We start from the raw sequence: 26,073 nt of genomic DNA on the forward strand, positions 1-26,073 counted from the left end.
AATACAGCTGCAGTTATTAATCTATCGTCTCTGATGATGACATCAGAGATTTGAATGTGTGATGTCACAGTCTGAAGATGGCTGACGTTTTGTTTTCATGAATCAAATTAAAAACACACTTACACTTCCTCAGACCGGGTGTCAACCATCGGACTCCAGCAGTCTCCACCCTGAAAGGAGGAGGGGGGTCAGACCAGCACTTCCTCTCTCAGCATGGAAACATGGACATCACATCGCTCTCATACGCACAGCTTTGTTATCCTCTACAAATGTACTTACATGTTCACATGGAGCACTTCTAATAACAAGGCAAAAGTGAGCAAGGCTCAGTTTTTGGCCAAAACGTCAAAACGTTTGGGCACCGTAGACTTCTAACCTCCAAAAGGCACAACTAGACTACACTGTCAACCATCATACCAAATTTGAAGTTTCTAAGTTAAATAGTTTGCGAGCTCTGCTCCGGAAAGAAAAGTGTGACACGCGAACGACTACGTTGTCGCGGGGGTATAATCAGATGACTACAGCTTATTATGTTCACTTAATAATGATATTATTAATAATTATCAGTATTATATTGACAATCATCAGAGATTTCAGACTTAATTTCCTCTACCAGTCAGTCCGTAAATCAAATATTTAAATCTGCGTCAACTGATTTCTTTATCCACTTGAATTTCAATGAAAACAAGCTGGCAACACAACATCTGACATATTTTCAGCCTGTAAAGTAGTTTACCTAAACAGGTAGTGTACGGTGTACCTGAACAGGTGGTGTACGGTGTACTTGAACAGGTTGTGTACGGTGTACCTGAATAGGTAGTGTACGGTGTACTGTACTACTATACTGCAGCAGGCCTCTTCATACCTGAGAGTGTCCAGTCTCCAGTGTGGATCCTCCAGTCCAGAAGACAGCAGCTTCCCTCCGGAGTCTCCTGGATGGTTGTAGCTCAGGTCCAGCTCTCTCAGATAGTAGGGGTTGGAGCTCAGAGCTGAGGCCAGAGAAGAACAGCCTTCCTCTGTGATCAGACAGCCTGTCAGCCTGCAAACACACATAACACACGTCACATATTTCTCTAGTCACAACCAAACACCCACTGATGTCCATTAACAATCTGTCTGGTAGCTCTCTGATTCCTCTCGGATATTTCAATTCACAACAGAGAGAGAAAAAAAACAACATAAAATGTTCTCATGGTAAGAGATTGAAACTAAATAAATTCAACTGGTTTGAAACCATATTATCAGAGACAGATGCAGGTTACGAGTGTATCCGTTAATGTAAATCAGGATTTAATGGAACATGTTGATGAATCCTGACCTTAGAGTTTCCAGAGTACAGTGTTGACTCTCCAGTCCAGCTGACAACAGCTTCACTCCTGAATCCTGCAGGTTGTTGTTACTCAGGTCCAGCTCTATCAGACTAGAGGACTGGGAGCTGAGGACTGAGGACAGAGCCTTACAGCTTCTCTCTGAGAGGTTACAGCCACTCAGTCTGAAGAGACAATAATGAAGAAAAAACAAGTTGAAAAGATAGAGTATTTAAGTTCTGATATATGAATCCAACTATCTCTGTACTTACAGAGCTTTGTTGGAGGCTTTGACAACTGGCAGCAGCCTCAGAAGAGCCTCCTCTGAAGCACAGTATTTCTTCAGGTCAAACACGTCCAGATCTTCTCCTGATGACAGTAAGATGAAGACCAGAGCTGCCCATTGAGCAGGAGACAGATTACATGTGGAGAGAAGTACTGAACTCAGGTACAGTTGGATCTTCTCCACCAGAGAACGATCATTCAGTTCATTCAGACAGTGGAACAGATTGATGCTTTTCTCTGCAGAGAGATCCTCATCGAGCCTCTTCCTGATGTGCTGGACTGTTTCCTGATTGGTCTGTGAGCTACTTCCTGTCTGTGTCAGCAGGCCTCGTAGGAGAGTCTGATTGGTCTGCAGCGAAAGACCCAGGAGGAAGCGGAGGAACAAGTCCAGGTGTCCATTTGGACTCTGCAAGGCCTTGTCCACAGCACTCTGGTAGAAGTGTGTCTCAGACTTCTGGGAGGTTGTTTCTTCTTCTGCCATCAGATTGACTCCAGAGTTGATGAATGTCAGATGGACATGAAGAGCAGCCAGAAACTCCTGAACACTCAGATGGACGAAGCAGAACACCTTGTCCTGGTACAGTCCTCTCTCCTCTTTAAAGACCTGTGTGAACACTCCTGAGTACACTGAGGCTGCTCTGATATCGATGCCACACTCTGTCAGGTCGGATTCATAGAAGATCAGGTTGCCTTTCTGCAGCTGATCAAAAGCCAGTTTTCCCAGAGACTCGATCATCTTCCTGCTCTCTGGACTCCAGTGTGGATCTGTCTCAGCTCCTCCATCATACTTGATGTTCTTCAGTTTGGACTGAACCACCAGGAAGTGGATGTACATCTCAGTCAGGGTCTTGGGCAGCTCTCCTCCCTCTCTGGTCTTCAACACCTCCTCCAGAACTGTAGATGTTATCCAGACTGGGATGTGGCACATGATGTGGAGGCTTCGTGATGTCTTGATGTGGGAGATGATTGTTCTGGTCTGCTCCTCATCTCTGGATCTCTTCCTGAAGTACTCCTCCTTCTGTGGGTCGGTGAACCCTCTGACCTCTGTCACCATGTCAACACACTCAGGAAGGATCTGATTGGCTGCTGCAGGTCGTGTGGTTATCCAGATGTGAGCAGAGGGAAGCATGTTCCCCCTGATGAGGTTTGTCAGCAGCACATCCACTGAGGTGGACTCTGTGACATCAGTCAGGATCTTGTTGTTGTGGAAGTCCAGAGGAAGTCGACACTCATCCAGACCGTCAAAGATGAACACAACCTTGAACTTTTCAAACCTGCAGATTCCTGCTTCTTTGGTTTCAGTAAAGAAGTCATGAACAAGCTCCACCAAGCTGTACTTTTTCTCTTTCAGCACATTCAGCTCTCTGAAAGTGAATGGAAATGTGAACTGTATGTTCTGGTTGGCTTTGTCTTCAGCCCAGTCCAGAGTGAACTTCTGTGTTAAGACTGTTTTCCCGATGCCAGCCACTCCCTTTGTCAGCACTGTTCTGATTGGTTCATCTCTTCCAGGTGGGGCTTTAAAGATGTCTTCTTGTCTGATTGTTGTCTCTGGTCTGTGTGGTTTCCTGGATGCTGTTTCAATCTGTCTGACCTCATGTTCAGCATTGACCTCTGCAGTCCCTCCCTCTGTGATGTGGAGCTCTGTGTAGACCTGATTCAGAAGGGTTGGGTTTCCTGCTTTAGCGATCCCCTCAAACACACACTGGAACTTCTTCTTCAGGTTAGATTTGAGTTCACGCTGACAAACTGCAGCAAAGGTTCCTGAATGAACACAAGATTAATAAGTCAAAAGAACATATTTCAACATTTCCTCAAAGAATGAGTAAATAAATATACATCAGACCGGCACATATGGGAGCTTCGCAAAAACTCAAGGTCACGCCCCCTTTTGGGGGAAAGAAAACCAAAGATCCCATAGACTTCTGGATTGTAATTTTGACAAATTCATATGCATTCATCTCTTGTTAAACAAACGTTTGTTTAATACACATGCCTAATCATTATTTTGTGATCCTGCCTGAACCTGAGTGTTGGCGATATCTTAATAAATGAAGGTTGATCTGTTGCGCTGTTGGGCTCATTTTCTGTAGCATGGTGGAATTAGCAAGGTAGCTAGCTAACTAACCAGTCGCTAAATGAGTAAAATTGAACAACTTAATGCTTCATCCACACACTCTTGTCACAGCGTAGGAAAGCATTTTCTGTTCGGCTCATTTTCTGTGTTTCATGACAGCATGGTGGAATTAGCCAGCTAAGCTAGCTAAGTAGCCAGCCGTCTGACCAGCGGGCTGGTGGCCAACGGCAGCGCTGTAAAGATAAATTGAGGGCGTATAAATCTTTGGATGCCTATAGTTAACTATCCTTCAGTAAAGTCAGTCAAAAAGAGAGTCGTACAATATCGGAGAAGCGTTTCAGAGACGGAGAGAAAGGGTTGTTAATAGTTTAGCCTTCTGCTAACAGCAGCCATCGGCTCACGGCTACGGTTAGCAGAAGGCTAACTATTAGCAACATTTACTCTCCATCTCTGAAACGGTTCTACGATATTGTAGCTCGCTGGAGCCTTGAATCACAGTTTGTCATCTCAACTGTTGTGATATCTGGATTCTGGCACCCAACAACACAGCAAGATGACATTTTAGTTGTGTAACTTTAGCCCACTGCTAGTGTTAGCCTCCAGCTAACACTGTGACGTAATCATGACGTCGACACACAAAGGGTCTATATTTGGGTCCATCTCTTGAGACATTAGTAAACGTCCCATTCATCCAACATCTTTAGAGAAATCCTCTTACTGCTCTGCAGACAGTCAGCCAGCTCCTCCTGCTTCATTCTCCTCAGGAAGTGCAGTGTGATCTTCAGAAATTCCTCTCTGCTCCTCCTCCTCTTCTCTTCATCCTCACCATCCAACACCTCCTCATCCTCCCTCTCACTCTCTAGGCATTCTGGGTAATCTGAATTTACAACCTTCTGGATCTTCTTCAGCTCGTTCTTCACAAAAGTGACGATGTTCTCCTCCAGCAGCTGGAACAGAATATTATATGAATGACACGATCAAACTAAAATCATGGAACCAAACATCAGATCCTTGTTGGACAGAATGACATCCCACTGGTCTAATAAACGCAGCATGGAGATGGCTGTGAACAGAATAGACGTAAAAGTAGTTGTTGTACATGTACAGACCATAAATATGGAGTCCAGGTGTGTTTGATGCTGCTGGGCAGACTGAAAACTGTGAACCTCCGAGCTCTCCTGGTCCACTCTGTGGAGGAATCATGAAGAATGAGCTCACATTATGTCTGTCCACACAGAGACAGACACCAGGTACAGGTCCATTAAGTGATATTTGGATGTCTACAGTGAATCAGATGACTCCCTGTAGTGTTAAATGTTACTAGTCCTGCTGATCCCACTGAGAATCAACAGCTCAGTCTGAAGCTGTTTGTAGCTTTCAGCTCACTGTTTTCTTCAGTCAGTTTGGTTTAGTCCCAACAGCTCTCACCAACCCCTCCATAATAATATATTAAACTTATATAGCGCTTTTTAAGGATCTCAAAGACGCTTAATATTCACCTTATACTGCCCAGCACATTTTTTCACTTCCGGCTTGAACGTAGTTGTGTTAGTTCTTCCAGTTTAGTGCCAGCAGTGCTATTAAGCAGCTACACTGCGGTGATCGGATGGTTTTACCAGAGACGGTTTTACAATACCACATCCATTAGCCATCGTTGAGTGGAAAGACGACATACCAAAATGTCCTGAAATCACATATGAGGACATTTGTACTGTCTCCTGGTTTAGATGGCTCCGCTATGAGGAGCTACAAAAGTACAGAAGCATATCAGTACACCGGCCGGTCAGCATACAAAAGCATGACGTTGTGTCGACAGTGTTTCTGTAAACTCTCAATGCCAGATAGATGCCGGGTGTAAAAAGCAAAGAGTATAGAAGCAAAGAGACAAAACTTCAGAGTTTTCTTCACCATTTTGGACTTACAAACAGGGTCTGAAATTAGCACCCGCCACCCGCCAAATGCGGGTAAATTGTTGGCAATGGCGGGTGAAAAAAAAAGTGCTCAACAACGTGGCGCAACTAAACCTGAGGGGGTGCACCCTATTTTTCCCTGATAATTCTACACTGTGAACAACAAAACTGTGTTTAAATCAGCAGGAGGAGAGTTAGTAACGTTAGCTGTTAGCAGCCGGTGGGCAGCACAGTCCTGACTGGATAAATAGCGGAGCTACTAACGTTAATGGAGGTGCCATTCAGTTATTATTATGATGCGTTCAAAGTCTGCTTAAGAAAAAGGACTATTGGGCGAAGGTTAATTACAATGTTATCATGATGTGTTCAAATATAATCTGGTAACATTAAGTTTTTGGTGAGAAACTTGAATAAATCCAGTTGTTTGAAGGAAATGTTTTCACAGTAATATAAAATAGATATTAGAGAGGGAATTATGACCTGTTTAACTTCCTAACACTAGCTCTAAGCAGCTTGCCAAGATTTGTTTTAATCAAAGCAAATATTTAAATAATCATAATCATTTGAATTGTGTGCTTTTATACAAATAACCACTATAGATGACAATAACAAAGTACAGTACAGTGTACACTACCCTCCCTCCACGGTGTGATTCCAACACTGTAATTTACCGTGTATATAATGTTTTTTATGTTAAATATATCGAATATTTAATGACATCAGATCTAAAATGTTATTCCTTCATTTAGCGCAGAGATTTCAAAAGTGGCAGATAAAATTTCTGGAAAAAAAAATACTTGTCTGACACAGTGGCAGGAAGTAAAGAAAGATAATTTCAGACCTGCTTACAACCAATTATTAAATTTATTTTTTATTGTTTAACACAGGCCATTTTGGTAGAATAGAAATAATTTCGTTTTACTTTTGTACGGCACTTTTTAAGCAGACTTTTTTAGTCACTTTCAGTCCAAATGGACAAAGCATAGCTTTGTTGCTGGGCGCTGATGTTGCAATGGAACGACCAATTGATTTTCACTTCTTGGCAATATACGTACTTTGGACAAAGGTCCGCACTAGAGAGTTGAAATTTATAAAGAGTTGATAGATAGATAGATACTTTAAATAAATTAGATAAATTTAGGACGCTGAAATTAGGAGTAAGAGACTGGAAATTTAAGAATTGTCACCGCAGGCCACAATGCTCAAACCAAAGCACCTGTTTTCCACTATCTAGCTAGCTAACAGCTAACTCACGCTAGATAACTTAAGCTGGCTAGCTAGCTATCGCCAAATTGATAGCTATAAATAGCTAAGGCTAGCGCTAGCTAGCTGCTAGCAATTTGACAATAGATAAATAGCTAGCGGCTAGAACCTCCAGCAGCTCCAGTGGAGCTGCTCAGTGTCAGACTGGTTGTACTGGGCAGCTCCCAGTGTGACTGAGGTTGACTGAAAAAGAGATCTGACAACTGACAGTCTAATAAAAATCACTTTTTTCAGTTTGTTTTGGTTGAAGGATACGGAACGGATATGACGTCACATAGACTCAAAAGAAGCAAATATATCGATTCTGGCAATTAAAAAATGGCAATACATACTGTAGGTGAATCTTTTTTTTCCACGCCTAGTGTCCATCATTAGATTTAACTTCCCTAACATCTGATATCATCATCTTTTTGTTTTCATTATCAGTTTGAAATCCTCACCTTTGTTCATCAGAGTGGCGTCCATCTTTGAAGGTTACAGGATGACCCATAGACCGGTCACTCTTCATGGACACACAGCTGGGTTCAGGTTCAGGTTTTTCCAGCTTCCTCCTGATAGAAACACGAGATAAATGCAGCACTGCACTCACAACACACAGAGACAAAACCTGACAGTGATTTAATACACCTACTGTACACAGTATATTTGTCTTCAGGTAGTTTTTGGTTACATTTTGTATGAATTCAATGTTAAATTGAAAGTTTCAATGAATATTTGAAGCTGTATTAAGTGCAGTGAGCAGCAGAGGCAGGAAATGATGCTGTGGGGTGATCATATTACACACGTAGGCAAAATTGTTGGTACCCTTCCGTTAAAGAAAGAAAAACCCACAATGGTCACTGAAATAACTTGAAACTGACACAAGTAATAATAAATAAAAATTCACTGAAAATTAACTAATGAAAATCAGCTATTGTTTTTGAATTGTGGTTCAACAGAATCATTTTAAAAAACAAACTAATGAAACTGGCCTGGACAAAAATGATGGTACCCTTAACTTAATATTTAGTTGTACAACCTTTCGAGGCAATCACTTCAATCGAGTGATTTCTGTAACTCTCAATGAGACTTCTGCACCTGTCGACAGGTATTTTGGCCCACTCCTCGTGAGCAAACTGCTCCAGCTGTCTCAGGTTTGAAGGGTGCCTTCTCCAGACTGCATGTTTCAGCTCCTTCCACAGATGTTCAATAGGATTTAGATCAGGGCTCATAGAAGGCCACTTCAGAATAGTCCAATATTTTGTTCTTAGCCATTCTTGGGTGTTTTTAGCTGTGTGTTTTGGGTCATTATCCTGTTTGAGGACCCATGACCTGCAACTGAGACCAAGCTTTCTGACACTGGGCAGCACATTTCGCTCCAGAATGCCTTGATAGTCTTGAGATTTCATTGTACCCTGCACAGATTCATGACACCCTGTGCCAGATGCAGCAAAGCAGCCCCAGAACATAACCGAGCCTCCTCCATGTTTCACATTAGGTACAGTGTTCTTTTCTTTGGATGCTTCATTTTTGCGTCTGTGAACATAGAGCTGATGTGACTTGCCAAAAAGCTCCAGTTTTGTCTCATCTGTCCAAAGGACATTCTCCCAGAAGCTTTGTGGCTTGTCAATATGCATTTTGGCAAATTCCAGTCTCGCTTTTTTATGATTTGCGTCCTCCTCGGTTGTCTTCCATTAAGTCTACTTTGGCTTAAACAGCGACGGATGGTGCAATCTGACACTGATGTACCTTGACCTTGGAGTTCACCTCTAATCTCTTTGGAAGTTGTTCTGGGCTCTTTGGTTACCATTCGTATTATCCGTCTCTTCGATTTGTCATCAATTTTCCTCTTGCGGCCACGTCCAGGGAGGTTGGCTACAGTCCCCTGGACCTTAAACTTCTGAATAATATGTGCAACTGTAGTCACAGGAACATCAAGCTGCTTGGAGATGGTCTTATAGCCTTTACCTTTAACATGCTTGTCTATAATTGTCCTTCTAACATCCCGAGACAACTCTCTCCTTAGCTTTCTGTGGTCCATGTTCAGTGTGGTACACACCATGATACCAAACAGCACAGTGACGTCTTTTGACCCTTTAAATAGGCAGACTGACTGATTAAAAGTTTGAAGACACCTGTGATGCTATTTACAGGACACACCTTAGTTTAATATGTCCCTATGGTCAAATTATTTTCAATCTTTTCTAGGGGTACCATCATTTTTGTCCAGGCCAGTTTCATTAGTTTGTTTTTTAAAATGATTCTGTTGAACCACAATTCAAAAACAATATCTGATTTTCATTAGTTAATTTTTTTGTGAATTTTTATTTATTATTAGTTTTGTCAGTTTCAAGTTATTTCAGTGACCATTGTGGGTTTTTATTTCTTTAACGGAAGGGTACCAACAATTTTGCCTACGTGTGTAGTTGAACAGTAATGCCGTATTATTGATAAAAAGAGGAACAGACGTGATGTTTTAACTGAGTGTCCATTAGCGTTGGGACGATACACCTATCTCCTGATTCAATACTATCACGATACTCGGGTGTCGATACGATATGTATTTTGATTTTATGATTTATTGTGATTTTTGTTAACTTTTTTAACACTAGACCAGGGCAAAAAATTTGAATCATACACTTCTAGGGACTTTTACTTTGAAAAATATCTAAATTAATCTAGTAAAACTGTTTGATTTTCAGCATGTATATAGACAGAGATGTCCTGAAGTCAAATATATCAGTCATTGTCAGCAATTATTTACTACATTTTTTCCAGCAACTCAAAAATCAAAGAATAAAGACATTTCCCTCACAGATTAGTGGTATTTTCTTTTTAATTTATAAGGGACATGTAATCCAACCTTCTGGTGAATATAATACAATCAATCTTATTTCCATAGATGTATTTTGTACATACAGTTCCCTTTGTTAACACCTTATTTTGAAAAGCGGACGTAGTCCCACGTGTGTACTTCCTCTAACTTCTCCAAGGTGGTCTCTAGTTTTCCCGTCAGCTCCATTCTCTTTATCCATCCATGGTCAGCTCCATCGGGGCCGTTTGAATGCATTTAACATAAATGTCAGTATATGGGTGCTCTATAGTTGTAGCGTCGGCCCATTTGACCACGGAGAGGAGAAAGACGGTCGGCTCGACCGCAATGTTACCGCGATACGAAAACGTTCCCTTTCCTGTCTGTCACAGAGTTAGCATGCAGCTTTAGCCGTGATGTCTAGCTCTGCTTTTCCTGCAATGTGCGAAACCCAAAGTGTTTCCATCCTTTACTGGATGTGTAGTGTTTACCAAGCTGGATTTAACATGGGAGGGTGCAGGTCGTATTCACGCTGACCCTCCAACGTTTCATACTTCCTCGTTTCAGCTCGCTGCGGTTTGTTTTGGTTGACGGATACGGAACGGATATGACGTCACGTTACTCAGACTACAACAATAAAAGCAGTAACTTCCTTCTTCCTCCACATAGACTCAAATGAAGCAAAAATTGCGATACATAGGTGAATAAATTTTTTTGTCCCACCCCTAGTGTCCATCTTTATATTTAACTTCCCTAACATCTGATATCATCATCATTTTGTTTTCATTATCAGTTTGAAATCCTCACCTTTGTTCATCAGAGTGGCGTCCATCTTTGAAGGCTAGAGGATGACCCATAGACCAGTCACTCTTCATGGACACACAGCTGGGTTCAGGTTCAGGTTTTTCCAGCTTCCTCCTGATAGAAACACAAGATAAATTCAGCACTGCACTCACAACACACTGAGACAAAACCTGTCAGTGATTTAATACACCTACTGTACACAGTATATTTGTCTTCATTATCAGTTTGAAATCCTCACCGTTGTTCAACAGAGCGGCGTCTATCTTTGAAGGTTATAGGATGTTCCATAGATCGGTCACTCTTCATGGACACACAGCTGGGTTCAGGTTCAGGACTGTCTGGTTCCTGATGGATCCTGATAGAAAGAAATCCATTAAAGCTCACATATTAAGAAACATTGTCAGTGAATCAAAGACTTTGTGACATGGAGAAGAGTCGTGGACAGTTAGAGATGGTCAACTCACCTCTGAGCTCTGGTCTGGCTGTCATGATCCCCACGCAGAGTGGTTTTAGAGGGAGAGACTCCCTCCTCTTTGTCCTCACACTGACTCATAGCAGAGCCTTCACATGAAGCCAACAAGCTGCTGGGAGAGCTCACACATGAATCCTCTTCATCATGACTAACACACAGCGCTCATTCACCTCAATACTAAATACACTCATGGGACTGTTCCCATGTTGTTGGCACTTTGAGCTGCACAGTCATACCTAAGAAATGACATTCACAATAGGGATGTGCATTCCAAGCAAAAACACTATTCACAAATCACTGTGAACTAGTCGATTATTATTCCAAAAATGCTGCATAACCCACATGTAGGAGCTAAAGTCTGATACTTTAGCTACTGAGGTGATTAGCCCTGGACTGACGCGCTTTTCGCTGTAGATGGTACCTTCTGTTGCATGTTGTGCTGTACAAAAATTGATCCTGAGTCCGCTCGTTGGTTTTACAATAACAGTTCATTTATTCCTAATATGGTATTAAGGAAGCATGCTTCGGTTACCATAGCAACGAGTAACAACAACTACACAGCAAACATTTCAGCGTCCCTGCGGTCAAAAACCATTTGCCCTTCCGGGCTAAACCCTGACGCCAACAACACACCTCCTTACTATTATACCCGTGGCTGGGTCAATCAATTAATGCAGTGCCACCTAGTGTTCATAAAAGTGAATTACACCACAACCTCAGTATGCCAGCATCAGGTTTTGGCTCTTACACCACATTTTCTCTGCCTTTCTTTGAGGACGACATCACTTTTCACTTCTATTTGACGGACTTTTAAAAGCTCTTCAACATTTGAAATGTTCCTCTTTTTCCAAGTCTACTATATCCAGTCAGAGCGGTAACACTTTACAATAAGGGACACAAAAATGAGTAGTTACTGGGGAAGGAATGAGGAAGGAATGAGGAAGGAATGAGGAAGGAATGAGGAAGGAATGAAGAAGGAATGAGGGAGGAATGAGGAAGGAATGAGGAAGGAATGAAGAAGGAATGAGGAATGAATGAGGGAGAAATGAAGAAGGAATGAGGAAGGAATGAGGAAGGAATGAGGGAGGAATGAGGAAGGAATGAGGAAGGAATGAGGGAGGAATGAGGAAGGAATGAGGAAGGAGTGAGGGAGGAATGAGGAAGGAATGAGGGACTCCTCAGTAACTATTCTACATGATGTCTTACTTTACTTGGGGGTAATAATCAGAATGAATGAGTCGTTACTAGTTTACCTAACTGCTAGTGAACCACTAGTTAATGAGTAACTCCCAATCAGATTTTATAAAGTAGCTAATGATTATTAAAGGAGTGAGGAATGAATCAGGAAGGACTTGATGATTGATAACTGGTTAATGAGTACTTCTCTAATAATTGCTAATGGAGGACTATATAGTAGATAATGATGAGTGACTAGAGACCAGACTGGGAGGTCCTATATTAATGAATCATTAAGTAATAATGATTAGTTCATGAATATATGTGACTTAATCAGCTGCTGAGAGGCACAAAACTAGTAACGACTCATTAATTACTCATTATTTAAACATTAGTTATTGTTTTTGTCCCCCCCCCCCCCCCCCAAGTAAAGAGAGACTAATAGTTACTGAGGAGTCCCTCATTCATTCCCTAGTCACTACTCACATGTTTGTGCCCCTTATTGTAAAGTGTTGCCATGGCAGCTAGTCCAATAATCCCAAATCAATCATGTTACCTTGTTAGCTGCTGCTGAATTCACATCCACATCAGCTCCCAGAGACTTTCTGTCTTCATCTGTAGAGGAAACAATGAGTCCAACCATTGATCAGCACATCATCATCATTCATCCTCTACTACTGATCATCACTGATGGAGTCATCACTCATGTCTCCTCTGGCTGTTAGAGGATTTGTCTCCCTCTGGTGGCACAAAGGGAAACTGCATTATGTCACGTTGAACTGACGCACTCGTTTCACCGTTTCCAGCTTTTCAAAATAATAACATCCATCATTATTCTTTGTCTCCATGTGGTTTGAAAATGGTTTAATATTAGCTGAAGATTCTGCAGATGGTCAAACATAAGATGAGTTAAAGCCATCGTGTATTTGTGGATCCTCACCAGGATCACGTTTCTGTGTCAACATGAAGATTAAAGAGGATCATTCAGATCATCAGTAACATTTCAAACCAGTCAAGTATGGTCTAACTTGTTCAGGGTGTAAAGAAAATCACGAAATCCCTTATTTATTTAAAAAATGTTTTTAAATCAATATTTACAAAGATGCACAAAGCTTGATGAAAATTAATTTAAATGTCTTAAAATATTATAAAAGTTAAAAAAGCAAAATGTATAAAATGAACATGATAGTGATGTTGTGATGAAAACTATAAAAAATAAAGATGTTACAGATTAAAATCTTAACCACTATATGTGATTGTGTGTGTCTGATTCTGTGTGTATGTTCATAATCTGATGGTTACAAGTTGATTTTTGATTTTTATTTAGGAGTCAAAAGTGACCGTTAACTACTGGACACACGAGCTTCATATTCAACTGCAGAACACGTGACCAAGCCGTTTGTTCCAAACACTAACATGCACGCGCACTGAGCGTTCCCGCACGCCTAGGCCCCAGATGTGTCACTTAGTGAAAAGGTGAAAATCCGTGTATTATTTAGTCTTTTCATATTCAACTGGGAATCATAAATCGTAATATTAAAGAAAATAATCGTTCTTTGGTTATTCGGTAACGAATCCAACAGAAAAAGAGTCGTTTACAAACCTTTTTAGAAGGAGAGGAGAAGAAGGAGCTGCGACACGACCGAGCTCAAAGTGAAACTAAACTGGATCTCTCGTGGTTTAGGTATATCCTGCTATCTGACTTCAAAATAAAAGCACCGTCATGATGAAATCGACAGGCCATTCCATCCATAGACATCCATCCAGTACAGATGGATGCGGATGGATGTCTATGATTTTATCAGCAGCAGAGACAAAAGAAATGTCCACTTGTCACTTTGTTTCAACGCTTCTTCGTCGACATTAGTTTGGATGATGGTGAAGTTAGTTTGTTGTCAAGTTTGTTCACAGAGAAAGAGGAAGTCTCTGGACAACCAGGAAATGCAGCTTCATCAGAGATGTGTCCCTTAAAGTGTGCAAAGCTTCAAATAAGGAACATGTTCAGTATTTGAACCTTGGTATCAGTGTCATCAATACATCCTAGTGTTGTTTATCTGGATCAACAGAGACCACTAAAGTGTTTATGGATCCTGAAACTGTGAAGCGAAGAGAGATGACCTTTAATCACCACTAGACTTCCTAGAAAGAACATGACATGTTGTTATTCATGTTTAATGTCATGACTTTGTTGTCTCCAACAGACACATTGCGTCTCTAAAGTAGCAGAATCAGCCTTAAACGAGCATCAAGTAGAACTAGTCAACGTTTAACACCTCAACTCCCACAAACAACACTGTTTGGTTCTTCTCTGTTTGAACCTGAATATCATCAACATGAACAACAGTTTCTACACATGATCACACCGTTGATGTGCATGTGCTGTTTATCTGCTATTCATGGGAAGATGACGAGATACAAATAAGTTTATAACAGTGAGGATTAAAGAGTTATACCTGAGGGGAAATAAAAATATCTAAACATTTCATTAATATTGTCATTTAGTCGTTTTTCATCTATTTTTAGGTTTTTTTTGCAACATTTTGTAGTAGTTTTCTCATTTATCTTTAGTCATTTTGTATCTATTTTTAGTCTTAATGCATCTTTTTTAGTTGTTTTGCATCATTTTATTGTGGGTTTGCTATTCATGGAAAGTTGAATAAGATAAAAAAAAAAAAAGTTTATAACAGTGAGGATTAAAGAGTTATGCCTGAGGTGAAATAAAAATATCTAAACATTTCATTAACATTTTAATTTAGTCGTTTTGAATCTATATTTAATCATTTTGCTTATATTTTTAGTCGTTTTGCATCTTTTTTTAGTCTTTTTGCATCTAAGCAGAGACACAGGAGGTCAGGCTGATGAGCAGCAGGATGCTGCAGATCATCTTCTCCCTGTGAGAGCAGACACACAGTTTTGATTTCACTCTAAATGTTGGATGTCTTCATCTCATCAATGTAACTCTGATCTCATGTGTTTGTGACTCTTCACCTCTAAGCTGCAGTAATGTGTTTCTGTCACAAGATGACGCCAGAGTAAACATGACTGACTGAAGAGTTGGAGAGTTCAACACCACTACATAATCACAATACTACACTATCTGTCATGTAGGAAGAAGTACTATACTTCAACTTTACTTTATCAAGTAAACTTTAAGTAAAGTTCAAGTATATACTCCCCAAGTATACTTTATGTAGTAAGTATACTAATATTAAAGTACTAGTAGTATAGTGGTAAGTGTACTACTTATACTTCTTGGGACTAAAGTGGCCCACTTTTTAGTTTATAAAAGTACTTTTAAGTGTACTTTAAGAGTAAGAACATTAAACTTTGATTACACAACTAGTTTACATAAGTTTTATTTTGTACTGCAACTATACTATAAGTGTACTGATAGTTTACTAGTTTTATACTTGTAGTCCACTTTATAGTTTATGGAAGTACACTTTAAAGTATACTCTCAGTAAACCACTAGTTTAATAATTTTTATACTGCAACTATACTATATATTTGTAGCCCACTTTTTATCAGAGACGGGAACTCGAGTCACACTGAAGTCACACACAGTGACTTGAGACTCGTCTTATTATTATATCATAGCTAGTATTATTATATTATTATTGTGAACAATAATCAAAGCTGTCAGTCAGCTTTAACAGCTGTTTATGTCTGAACTGATCTAATACTAATAAAGACACTCAGTTCTTCTCAGTGGTAGAGCAGCAGTGTTTCCTCTCTGTTACCTGTTTAACAAACACCTGCACATGAATAACAGCTGCAGTCTGTATTTCTACTGTGGACTGAGTCCTGCTTAGAGGACCAGGAACCATCTCTACTGGAACAATAACTTTATATTATTTATTCATTATTAGCGTCTGTATTTATTGATATTCTGACACTAGGAATTATGTATTAATGGATGCATGGACTCGCATTTATATAGCGCTTTTCTAGTCTTCCGACCACTCAAAGCGCTTTACACTACATGTCATCATTCACCCATTCACACACACATTCATACACTGATGGAAGAGGCTGCTAAGGTGCCAACTTACAGCCGGGGATCGAACCACCGTCCTTCCGATTGGTGGACAACCTGCTCTCCCCTCTGAGCCACAGCCGCCCCGTCTGATTCTGACTATAAGTCTGAATGTTTCAGGGAAAATGTAAATGATGTAACTCATATCAAACCCGACGCTCAGGAATTATCAGCCTCATGTGACTGAATGGAAATGAGGATAAATGATGTAAAAGCTGTAAAAGACAGACTCTCCTTCTCTCTCTGACTTTAACTGGATCCTTAATGAAAGTTAACGGGGAAATAACAGATCATCAAAAGAAAACTCTTTCTAATAAATGAAGAAAGTTGTTTGAGGTCTGTTCGTTGTCAGTTCTTATAAAGCTCTTTCAGTAACAGACTCCTCCAGCTGCGGTGTGTGAAGCAGAGATACTGCAGGTCCTTCTGCTGCTGGAACACTTCACCATCAACATGGTCCGTCTGTTGTTCACACCTACAGTTAACATACTGATTATAACTAGATGGTGAATCAGAAGACAACTAAACTATAAAACCTTTAATCTGTGATCTGTCTTCACTCCGGTATAAAACTCCAGTGATGATGTATCAGATCAGTCTGATCGGTGCAGCGTCCAATCAATAACTGATATCTAATAAGGATATGAGTCGAAGAGAGGAGTCCAGCGTATAAATTCAGAAATGGGAAAGGTCTTGTGACACAGTCCTGCAAACAGAAGAACCCCCAACAAAGAAGTGTTGTTGAAGCAAAGGTCAAAGGTCACTGTGGCCGTTTTTGGCCATAACTCAAGAATTCATATGCTAATTATGAGGATTTCACAGAAATGTCTGACAGGATCAAATAAAGTGATGACATTTTGGACAGACATGGATGTAAAGTGCAACTTGACTTGTTGGCGGAGGCGTACACCCGCGAGGCGGTAACTCTAGTCATACATGGAGGAAAAAGCCCCGGAGAAGTTGACTCTGTATAGGCCATGGCCTCGGTGCAGAACAGCAGGGGTCATCATGTATGTGGAGAGATAAGATAAACTGAAGAGAGATACAAACATCCAGCTTATGAAATGGTGATGACATCATGCTCCTCAAAGGAAGTACACATTCTCATGTGACATCATTTTATATTATCAGCTCCATATTCTAACGATGGTTTGTTAAATTGAAGTCTGATCACTAAAAGGAAGTATGATATGAAGTAAGACATTGATAGTGTTTAAGTTTTGCTTCCTGAGCTGTCTGTGAAGTGAGTACAAACACTTCCCAGAAAAGAAAAAGACAAGTGCCGTGTATTAGCTGGATGGGGTTTCACAAGTACTGCTGGTTTAGTTGTTGGTGAGCTGAGAGCGATGACTGCAGGTCTGGAAGGAGAAAAGACCTCGTCTTCCTGCCAGGGTTTTCCATGCAGGTGGATGTGATACGGCACAAACAGGATTCTGTCAGGTCTGTTTTCTGTTTGTTTACAGAAAATGTCAGCTGGTATAGAAATGCTACAAACATCTTCAAAGAAATAATGAATAAAGAAATGAAGTGAATCAGCGGGATGACTGTAGCCTGTTGATGGACATGAACACAAACTGTGACTACACAGATGTACTCAACGTGTACTCGGATACATCAGAGTACCTTCCCTGGATCAAAAGCACCCTCAAACGTTAAGAGGCAGAATCTTCTTCAGCATACATTCATTGTAATACGGAGGCATAGTGGTTTTCAAAATAAAAGTTTATTTCAAATAACATATTTCATTTCCTCATCAGAAGACACAGATTGTGTTTAAAGGGACTATTTGTAACTTTCAGAAATGCTTCTTAACAGCGACACCTGTGGCCGTGAAATCAACGAAAGTCAGCATCGGGCTCGCGCTTGCTCGCTCTAAATATACCTGAACGAGCATCACTCAAAACAGTGAGGCGACACAATTCAGCTAAAACCACAATATCACTCTATATTTCAGCTGCTTGACAGTAATGTTAGCTGACCAGATGAAGGTCTCTCCATGAACATGATTTAGATCTGATCCTAGTGTTGGCTTTTCCTGCCTAAGTGCACGCTGATGCAGCGGGGCTCTGCAGCATGTCTCCCTGCTCTCTCCGCCCGCAACCGGAGAGAGCAGAGGAGACACCGGCACCCGGTCGGTAACGAGAAGACAACGTAAATCTCTGTAGAGCTCCGTCACTTCACAAGACACGGAAAACCTCTGTTGGTCTGGAGGAACTGCAGCAGTTATTTCTGCACAAACGTCCCCTGTACATTCACTAGATATTCTCAGAGCTAAACTAACTCTTCTGCAGTGTGGAGTGAGCGCGCGTTCACGTCTAGAGGTGGAGCGAGCTGAGCTGTCTGAGTGAAGGCGAGCAGGCAGAGGGGGAGGGTACAGCGGCTACATGCGAACGCGCATATGCGAGCGCGCATGTGTGACGACCCACTACATTTATGCGCGTACAAAGTTACAAATAGTCCCTTTAAGTGAATAACAACAACTATAACAATTATAACAATAATAATTGCTAAAAAAAAACGATAACAATAATGACAACTATGGAAATAATGACAAATAATAACAATATCAATAACAATTATAGCAATAATAATGACAAAAAAATTATAATTACAACAACAATAATAACAATTATAGCAACAATGCTAATAATAAAAAAAATAATAAAAAAAATTATAATAACTATAGCAATAATAGTGACAAAAACAAATAGAAAATAATAATAATAACAATTATAGCAATAATACTAATAACAAAATCATGATTATAACAATTATAATATTATTATTATTATTATTATTACTATTATTATTATTAATAATAATAATAATAATAGTAATAGTAATAGTAATAATAATAATAATGGATTAACTCCTCTCCGGTGTGTAATGTTGAATGTGTGAATGGAGTGGAGTGTAACCATGACAGTAAATGTGGACAAGAAAACGTCATTTAAACAGGAAGTTATTTTATTTTTTTCATCCCACCATTAATACAAACATATAAACAGACATTCCTCAGTTTGCTGTAATATTTCTATATAATAAAGACTGGTGGGTTTTTTATTTAAAGGTGAATTCCATTTTATACTTCATGATACATGCTGGTGTGATCTATTAATTCATAATGCATTTAGACAATAAACTCTGAAGTGTAACTCTAAAGAAGACTAAAGTGTGAGTGTGTGAGTGCAGGAAGGCTACAGACATTGAACTCAGCTGTGTGCATGTCCAAGCAGACATCAGAGAAGAGACAGAGACACTTATTGACATTCATCTGTATCCAGTGCAGTATGTAGAGGAACAAAGCTGAGTTTCTCCTGGTCCCTGATGGATAGATAGATAGATAGATAGACTGATAGATAGATGGATTATTTAGGAAACAATATGAACGCTAGTCAACGGAGAGAGAGAAATATGTTGTTGATCCTGTTTGAATCGCTCCATGAATCACACAGATGATGTTGGTCTATTTAAAACATCATTTTCAAGTCCAGAAAGTCTCAGTTTGTTGTCAAACTGTTGAAGTATCAGACTGAAAATGGGTCATTAGAAAGACGTGAGAGTCGTGTAGTGACGTCTCTCTCTCTGAAGCTACGATGTCTGAGTGTTTCCTACTGGGATGAAGTCACACCAGCAACGGGTCTGATCCTTCTTTCTCCTCCCGGTTGATATAAAGACCAGGAGTCTCTGGATAAAACACATCAGGTCAGATAACGTTGGAACACAGCTACGTTAGCTAGCTAGCTGGTGTTGGTGACGTATGTTGTGTGAGACGAGAGATGTAGCTCACTGAGCGCTTTCACACTAAACTAAATGATCCTCACAGGCACAGTTTACGTTGGTTCAGGGACTCACTGAACCGCCCAGAAATACATCTCTAGTTTTATAATAGCACACAACTAATCATTTATTGGAATGGAGAATAAGATCCACCTTGTTGTGTCTTCTTATTGACAGAACCAACCATCTAGCCTTATATTATCGGACACTCTCTGTCCACACACCGTTAAATATGCACTTCCACGTCATGTGAACGAACCACGTACCGATCAGCTGTGAGCTCCAGATCAGACTGGAGATGGAACCTCTTATAAGATGGCTGAGTAGTACTTGATATCTTCAGACGTTTCTACTTTTGAAACAGAAAACACACGTTTAATATTGTGATATTTACTGTAAATGACTAACAATACAGCCAACAGAGAGTCAACTTTCAGGAGATCTCCCTCCAGCCTGCTGCCTCCTTATTTAGGTGTTAGTAGTGAAATGAGGAGGTGTCGTATCAGATAACTCCTCATTTCAACTTCACCAATCAGCCGCTCCTCGTCCGTTGAGACGCTTTCAAAACGAACTACAAGAATAAATAGAAACAGGGCGTCTGACAAACGTACAGCTGAAAAGCGCTGCGCAGTGCTGCGTCGCTCACGGCCAGTTAGGACATTCTATTAGAAAACAATGTAATCAATGCGATTGTGTTGCTGACGCTCTCGTCACATCCAGGTAGGACACGGTGTTCCTCTCTGTGTTGTACACATTACATTCTCTCTAGATTTGTGTTTTTGTGAAACCCCAACCTTAAAGTTCAAACTGCTCCGATGACGATACGACGACAAACCTACGACAAACTGAGACTTTCTTGACTTGATAAATGATCTTTTAAACTGACAAACATCATCTGTGTGATTCATGGAGCAATTCAAACAGGATCTAAATCATATTTGTGTCTCTCCGTTGACTACCGTTCATATTTGATATGATATCATAGCATATCGTGTACACGACTTCTCATGTTGTAAACACCAGCTCACCAGTTTCATTTGAAGGCACCAACAGTGTAAAAAGAATTCATCAAAGAGAAACCGTGAACATAGCGGTTGTGGCGGTTGCTTGCCATCCCCTGCTGTTGGCTTCTCAATATTGCTGCTATTGTGACATTAGCAGCAAATGAACACGACTCCTATATGGAGCCTTTATGGTCAAATAAAGCAGATATGTGAAAGTACAAACAGGAGAGAAACTACACCTCAAACCACAGAGATTCAGTTAGAAGCTACAAAAGTAGTGAGAGCTGAACACACAGAGACTTTTAAAAAGGTCTCCCTGGTCTCCAGCACAGAGTTGAGTCTCACAACACACGCTGGTTTGAGGGGGAGAAGGGGGGGTTGTCACGGGTTGGCTGAGGCCGGCAAGACGTCACCGTCTACACTGAGAGATCTCAACACCTCAGAGTCCAGACCAGCTCAGGTAACCCTCACCTGCTCCAACTGCATTTACAATCAGTGAGAGATCAGTGAGGAGAACGCAGAGACACTGAAGAACCAAAACCAAACCTAAACCCAAACCCAAACCCAGGATAAAGAGGTTCAGTGAATGTGGTGTTGAAGGTGTGGAGGTGGATCATGGTGCCAGAGGAGACGCTGTAGAAGGACAGAGTGCCAGCAGGACAGTCTACATACACTGCTACTCTACCAGAGGAGGAGGAGGAGGAGGAGGAGGAGGAGGAGGTGATGGGTGTTCTGCTGTTATTGTGCCAGACAGAGTAACGACCATCAGAGCAGTTCAGACTCCAGGACTGATCATTACTTCCAAACCAACAGTCTTTACCGTCTCCTCTCCTGCTGATTCCTCTGTAACTCACTGATATAGAAACATCTTTTCTCCACTCGACCTCCCAGTAACAGCGACCAGTCAGACCAGTTCTACACAGCAGCTGAGGACACAAGTCAAATCTGTCTGGATGATCAGGATACGACTGAACCTTCTCCACACATGTCACCTTCCTGTTGTTGTCAGACAGTTTGAGCTTTCTGTTCACTGTGTTTGTGTCGAGTGTGAGTTTACAGGAATCTGATGGAGAGAACAAGACACAATACAGCTGCAGTTATTAATCTATCGTCTCTGATGATGACATCACAGATTTGAATGAGTGATGTCACAGTCTGAAGATGGCTGACGCTTTGTTTTCATGAATCAAATTAAAAACCCACTTACACTTCCTCAGACCGGGTGTCAACCATCGGACTCCAGCAGGCTCCACCCTGAAAGGAGGAGGGGGGTCAGAGCAGCACTTCCTCTCTCAGCATGGAAACATGGACATCACATCGCTGTCATACGCACAGCTTTGTTATCCTCTACCAATGTACTGACATGTTCACATGGAGCACTTCTGATAAACAAGGCTAAAGTGAGCATGGCAATAATAAATATGCATTCTGGGTTTGTCACACCACAGAAACATGTGTTACTAACCACCCAGACAAATTTGAATGATTAAAAAAATCACCAAGAATATGAATATGAAATGATCTTTCAAAATCATGTAAAAATCATCAGTATTGTGCTCTGAGACGCTGGGGGCGTGTCGCTGAAGGTGCTGAAACCTGAGGCCTGTACTACGAAGAGAGTTCAACATACCCAGGATATCTTCTCCTTATCTGGTTTAACTAACCCTAACAAACCAGATCACGCTAAGCGGTCCTACGACGCTGGTTATCAACTCGCTAAATCAACCCAGGGTTTCTCTGTCTGGCTACGAGCGCCTTCACATGAACGGGGAGGGGTTTGCAGCATCTGACCAATCACAGACATGGACAAGTCTACAGACTGCAGACAGACAGACAGAGAGACACATTTTACAAAGGAAGAGTAAACTATATTAGACAAATAGGAAGAAGTTAAACACTTAATCCAGACTAAAAGTAACACAGTTGAAGCTGCCAGATGCAGGAAGAACAGCTGGTGAAAGAAAAAACTCCAGATGTGTGAATGATTAAATTAACAGATTTATTAATTTAACGGAACACTCATAAGTCAGTTATAGTCGTCTAGATATAAACAGCTTTTAGTAGTTTAATGGATGAATAGATTACACTTCTTTATACCCTGTGGCTAAGATGTGGTGTGTGTGACTATTTCAACCTTCTTTTAGCTGCGCCACCCCCCATGAAGGGGGTGGCGCTTACATGACTGTAACTTCTTCATCTGTCAGTTTAAACTGTGTTGTTTTTAGTCTGGATTATGACTGTAACTTCTTCATATGTGTGTAATATTATCATACGATCACAGCACAGAGCTCTGATTGGTCAGTAGGAGGTGCTTTTATACGAGTTGATCTCTTATCTGGAACATAACCTGCTCCGGAGCAGGTCAGGTGTTCAGCATCAGTTAGCATAAGCATAAGTCTGCCGGGGGATTTAACTCTGCGGGTTAGTAACAGCCGCTCGGTGTCGGAGGATCCCCTCGTGGGACCTCTCCCCGGCGCTGGCTGGCCCCCGCCGGGCGCATTTCATCTGAGGCGTTCGCCGCCGGGGCCGTGGACAAAGTGCTTGCTTTTGTGGTCCTGGTAGTCTCAAAGACATTCGTGGCCCTGGTACTCCATACTCTGACACTTTGTCATTTTGTCATTTTCTTTTTTTTTTTAAGACTATTAATTTACAGAAACAGAATAAATATACATAGGACATGGGATGGATTACAATCATAAAACTACAATACAAAACAGTGATGAAAATGCCAACACCTATAGTGGGACTTGAACCCACAATCCTGTTAACATGAGTCACATGCTCTACTGACTCCGCAAAACCTGGGGAACGATAGTCTGGATGGGCGGGGGAAGAAGGTGGAAAAAGGGGGAGAAAGGGGGGAGAGGAAAAGAGGAGGAAAAGAGAGGAAAAGAAAGAAAAAGAGAGAAAGAGAGAAGAAAACACAACTCTGTAGCTCTTATTTTCACCCACATGGTGTTTTGAAGTCTTTATACACCATAGTATTTTTGTTAAAGAATAAAAACATTATTTTTTGTGCTTTTCGGGGGGAACAATACATGTCCACTTGAGAGGTAGTTCGAATCTCGTCTCCGGCAGGGTCGAAGTTTATAATATGCAGTAAAAAACAGTTTGTGTTGCTCGTGTAAACTTGAATTGACTCAAGATATAATTTTAATGCAAGACTTGTGCACTGCAACTAATACATTAATATTGAAAATCGTTCAGGTTTCCTTATACAGTCATATAACTGGTAGATTACTACAGATAACAAATATACAAAACATTATCATCATCCATGATGATGTTTTGCATTATTATTATTGCATACATCCTCCTTATGACTGATTAATGAACTGTTAGGCAAGATAGGTCAAAATGTTAGTAGAATAAATCATAATGTACTGGAGAATAGTTGAGCAATATTGGGATGGACTTGCTGTGTGTAATTAATTAAAAAAATAACCATAGGAATACACATGAATCGAGACAGTAATGATATTAAAGCTTTAACTTTATTGTCTTTGGGCCTGGAACACGTGAAACAACAAGAACAAATAATTTGAAGAAGATAATACTATTCTTAATGTTTGTCATTGGGTCTGATTCCCTGCAACATCAGACAGAATGATTTACAGCACACAGATTCACCAGAAACTCCTTCAGCTCAGACTCCAACGGGGCCTCCGGCAGTGACCAGCCCACTGTAGATTGCTGGGCCCTCTGTCAACGTCCAGCAGGTTTTGCTACAGGGCCACAATTGTGCTTCCCTTATAAAGAAACATGAAAAGAACAACAGAGACTGAATATTTATTCACACAACAGGCTTATGTGAGTAATTAATGAAATGAAAACAACAACATTGTCTTATTCTTTTTGGACTAAGCATGGTATTCCAAATTACAGATATTACTAACCTGCTGGTTGCTGAGAGTCATGGAGGTCTGTGTCCTCAGTTCTACCAGATGCTCTGCAAGGCTGTCAACCAGATCCATACCTGGCATACCATGCCCGTCCCCTAAACATACAATTTATCATCAGTAAGCAAATAAGCAGGATAAACTGCTGTGAAATTACACTACATGTAACATATAATGTCTTAATGTCCGTATGCTGTCTGTTGTATGTTAAATAGATTCGACCCAACTGTTACTATTGCTTTATTGTGAGGTTTATGTAAACATTACTTACCAACTGTATTTCTGCCACCTGAGACACCAGGTGAGGATTCAGACTGGACTGCAGGCTGAGCTTCTGGGGCAGAGGATGCAGGATGACTGACAGCCTGGAGAAGTCAAAACAGACATTGAAATCAAACTTATATGTAGAAACAATTTCACACATATGATAATTATGTTTCTTTTACCTTGAAAAACCTTGCAAACTACAGTCATGTTTATATAACTTTAGTATGAACATTTAATATAACGTTTATGATCATATAATCATTAATCATGAACATTAATATAACACAGCAGTTATCTGACAGTTACCTGTCTGAGCTAAAAACAGTGACTGTGATAGTAAACTTTGTTTCACAACGCTAAGAAGCTAAACAGCAGCAGTCATACTGTATATGTATATATAGCTTTAGTAATAACATAACGTTTATGATCATATAATCATTAATATAACACCACAGTTATCTTACCTGTCTGAGCTAAAAGAAGGGACTGTGGTAGTGTTAGTTTAACAACGCTGAGGAGCTCATACAGTAGGAGTAACGTTACCTCTATGTAACTGTAACTGTAACTGTAACGTAGCCTCAGCATAATGATCAGAGCTCTGAACAGATTATAAGGTGATTGGTAACTAATTCACCAGGTTTAAGATAATTAAAGCCAGGTTAGCTTAGACAGAGTAACATTACAAACCCATTCATGGATTTCACAGCGAATCTTAATCAGCCAACATTAAAAAACGCCAGAAAGCTAAAACACGTTTAATCCGTATTGTCTAAGAGAATCCAATATCAATGTTATGTAATGTTAATAATGATATTTACCTGTCTTTAACTGAATAGACGTTTCTGCGACGACGGCGGTGAATAGTTTAAAAATCCCTCCTCCGCATCGCGTCCGCTGGGACGGCTGTGATTGGCTATTCAAAAATGGATGACGTGGCGGAGATCAGCCACACGATTAGTTGCCTGAAAATGGAATCCAGAGCTCCGATTGGCTGTATCCGCGGTGAAA

At 40.6% G+C, this 26,073-nt stretch overlaps 1 protein-coding gene and 1 long non-coding RNA gene across 9 annotated transcripts in view; one reads left to right on the top strand and one right to left on the bottom strand.

Moving 5' to 3' along the window:
• The window catches only part of LOC141760393 (NLR family CARD domain-containing protein 3-like), a 152,634-nt gene that overhangs the window by 63,224 nt on the left and 63,337 nt on the right, over window positions 1–26,073 (bottom strand). For 3 of the 8 annotated variants that reach the window (XM_074623135.1, XM_074623136.1, XM_074623137.1), the window contains exons 5-6: window positions 10,438–10,548; window positions 7,280–7,390 (exon numbers count right to left, since the gene is read on the bottom strand). In XM_074623135.1, the coding sequence (XP_074479236.1) occupies window positions 7,280–7,390; window positions 10,438–10,548 (222 nt within the window). Of the gene's footprint in view, window positions 1–123; window positions 171–865; window positions 1,040–1,318; window positions 1,493–1,579; window positions 3,354–4,384; window positions 4,614–4,775; window positions 4,855–7,279; window positions 7,391–10,437; window positions 10,549–20,568; window positions 20,777–21,076; window positions 21,963–22,106; window positions 22,154–26,073 lie in introns of those variants that run through there. The other 5 variants (XM_074623140.1, XM_074623162.1, XM_074623138.1 and 2 more) reach the window with 5 other exon arrangements.
• LOC141760430 (uncharacterized) lies at window positions 3,659–4,037 on the top strand. Its single transcript, XR_012592358.1, has 2 exons — window positions 3,659–3,700; window positions 3,844–4,037. It is a non-coding gene; the product is annotated as an uncharacterized LOC141760430 (long non-coding RNA).

This window comes from Sebastes fasciatus, chromosome 22 (assembly GCF_043250625.1).
Source record: "Sebastes fasciatus isolate fSebFas1 chromosome 22, fSebFas1.pri, whole genome shotgun sequence".
Taxonomy (NCBI): domain Eukaryota; kingdom Metazoa; phylum Chordata; class Actinopteri; order Perciformes; family Sebastidae; genus Sebastes; species Sebastes fasciatus.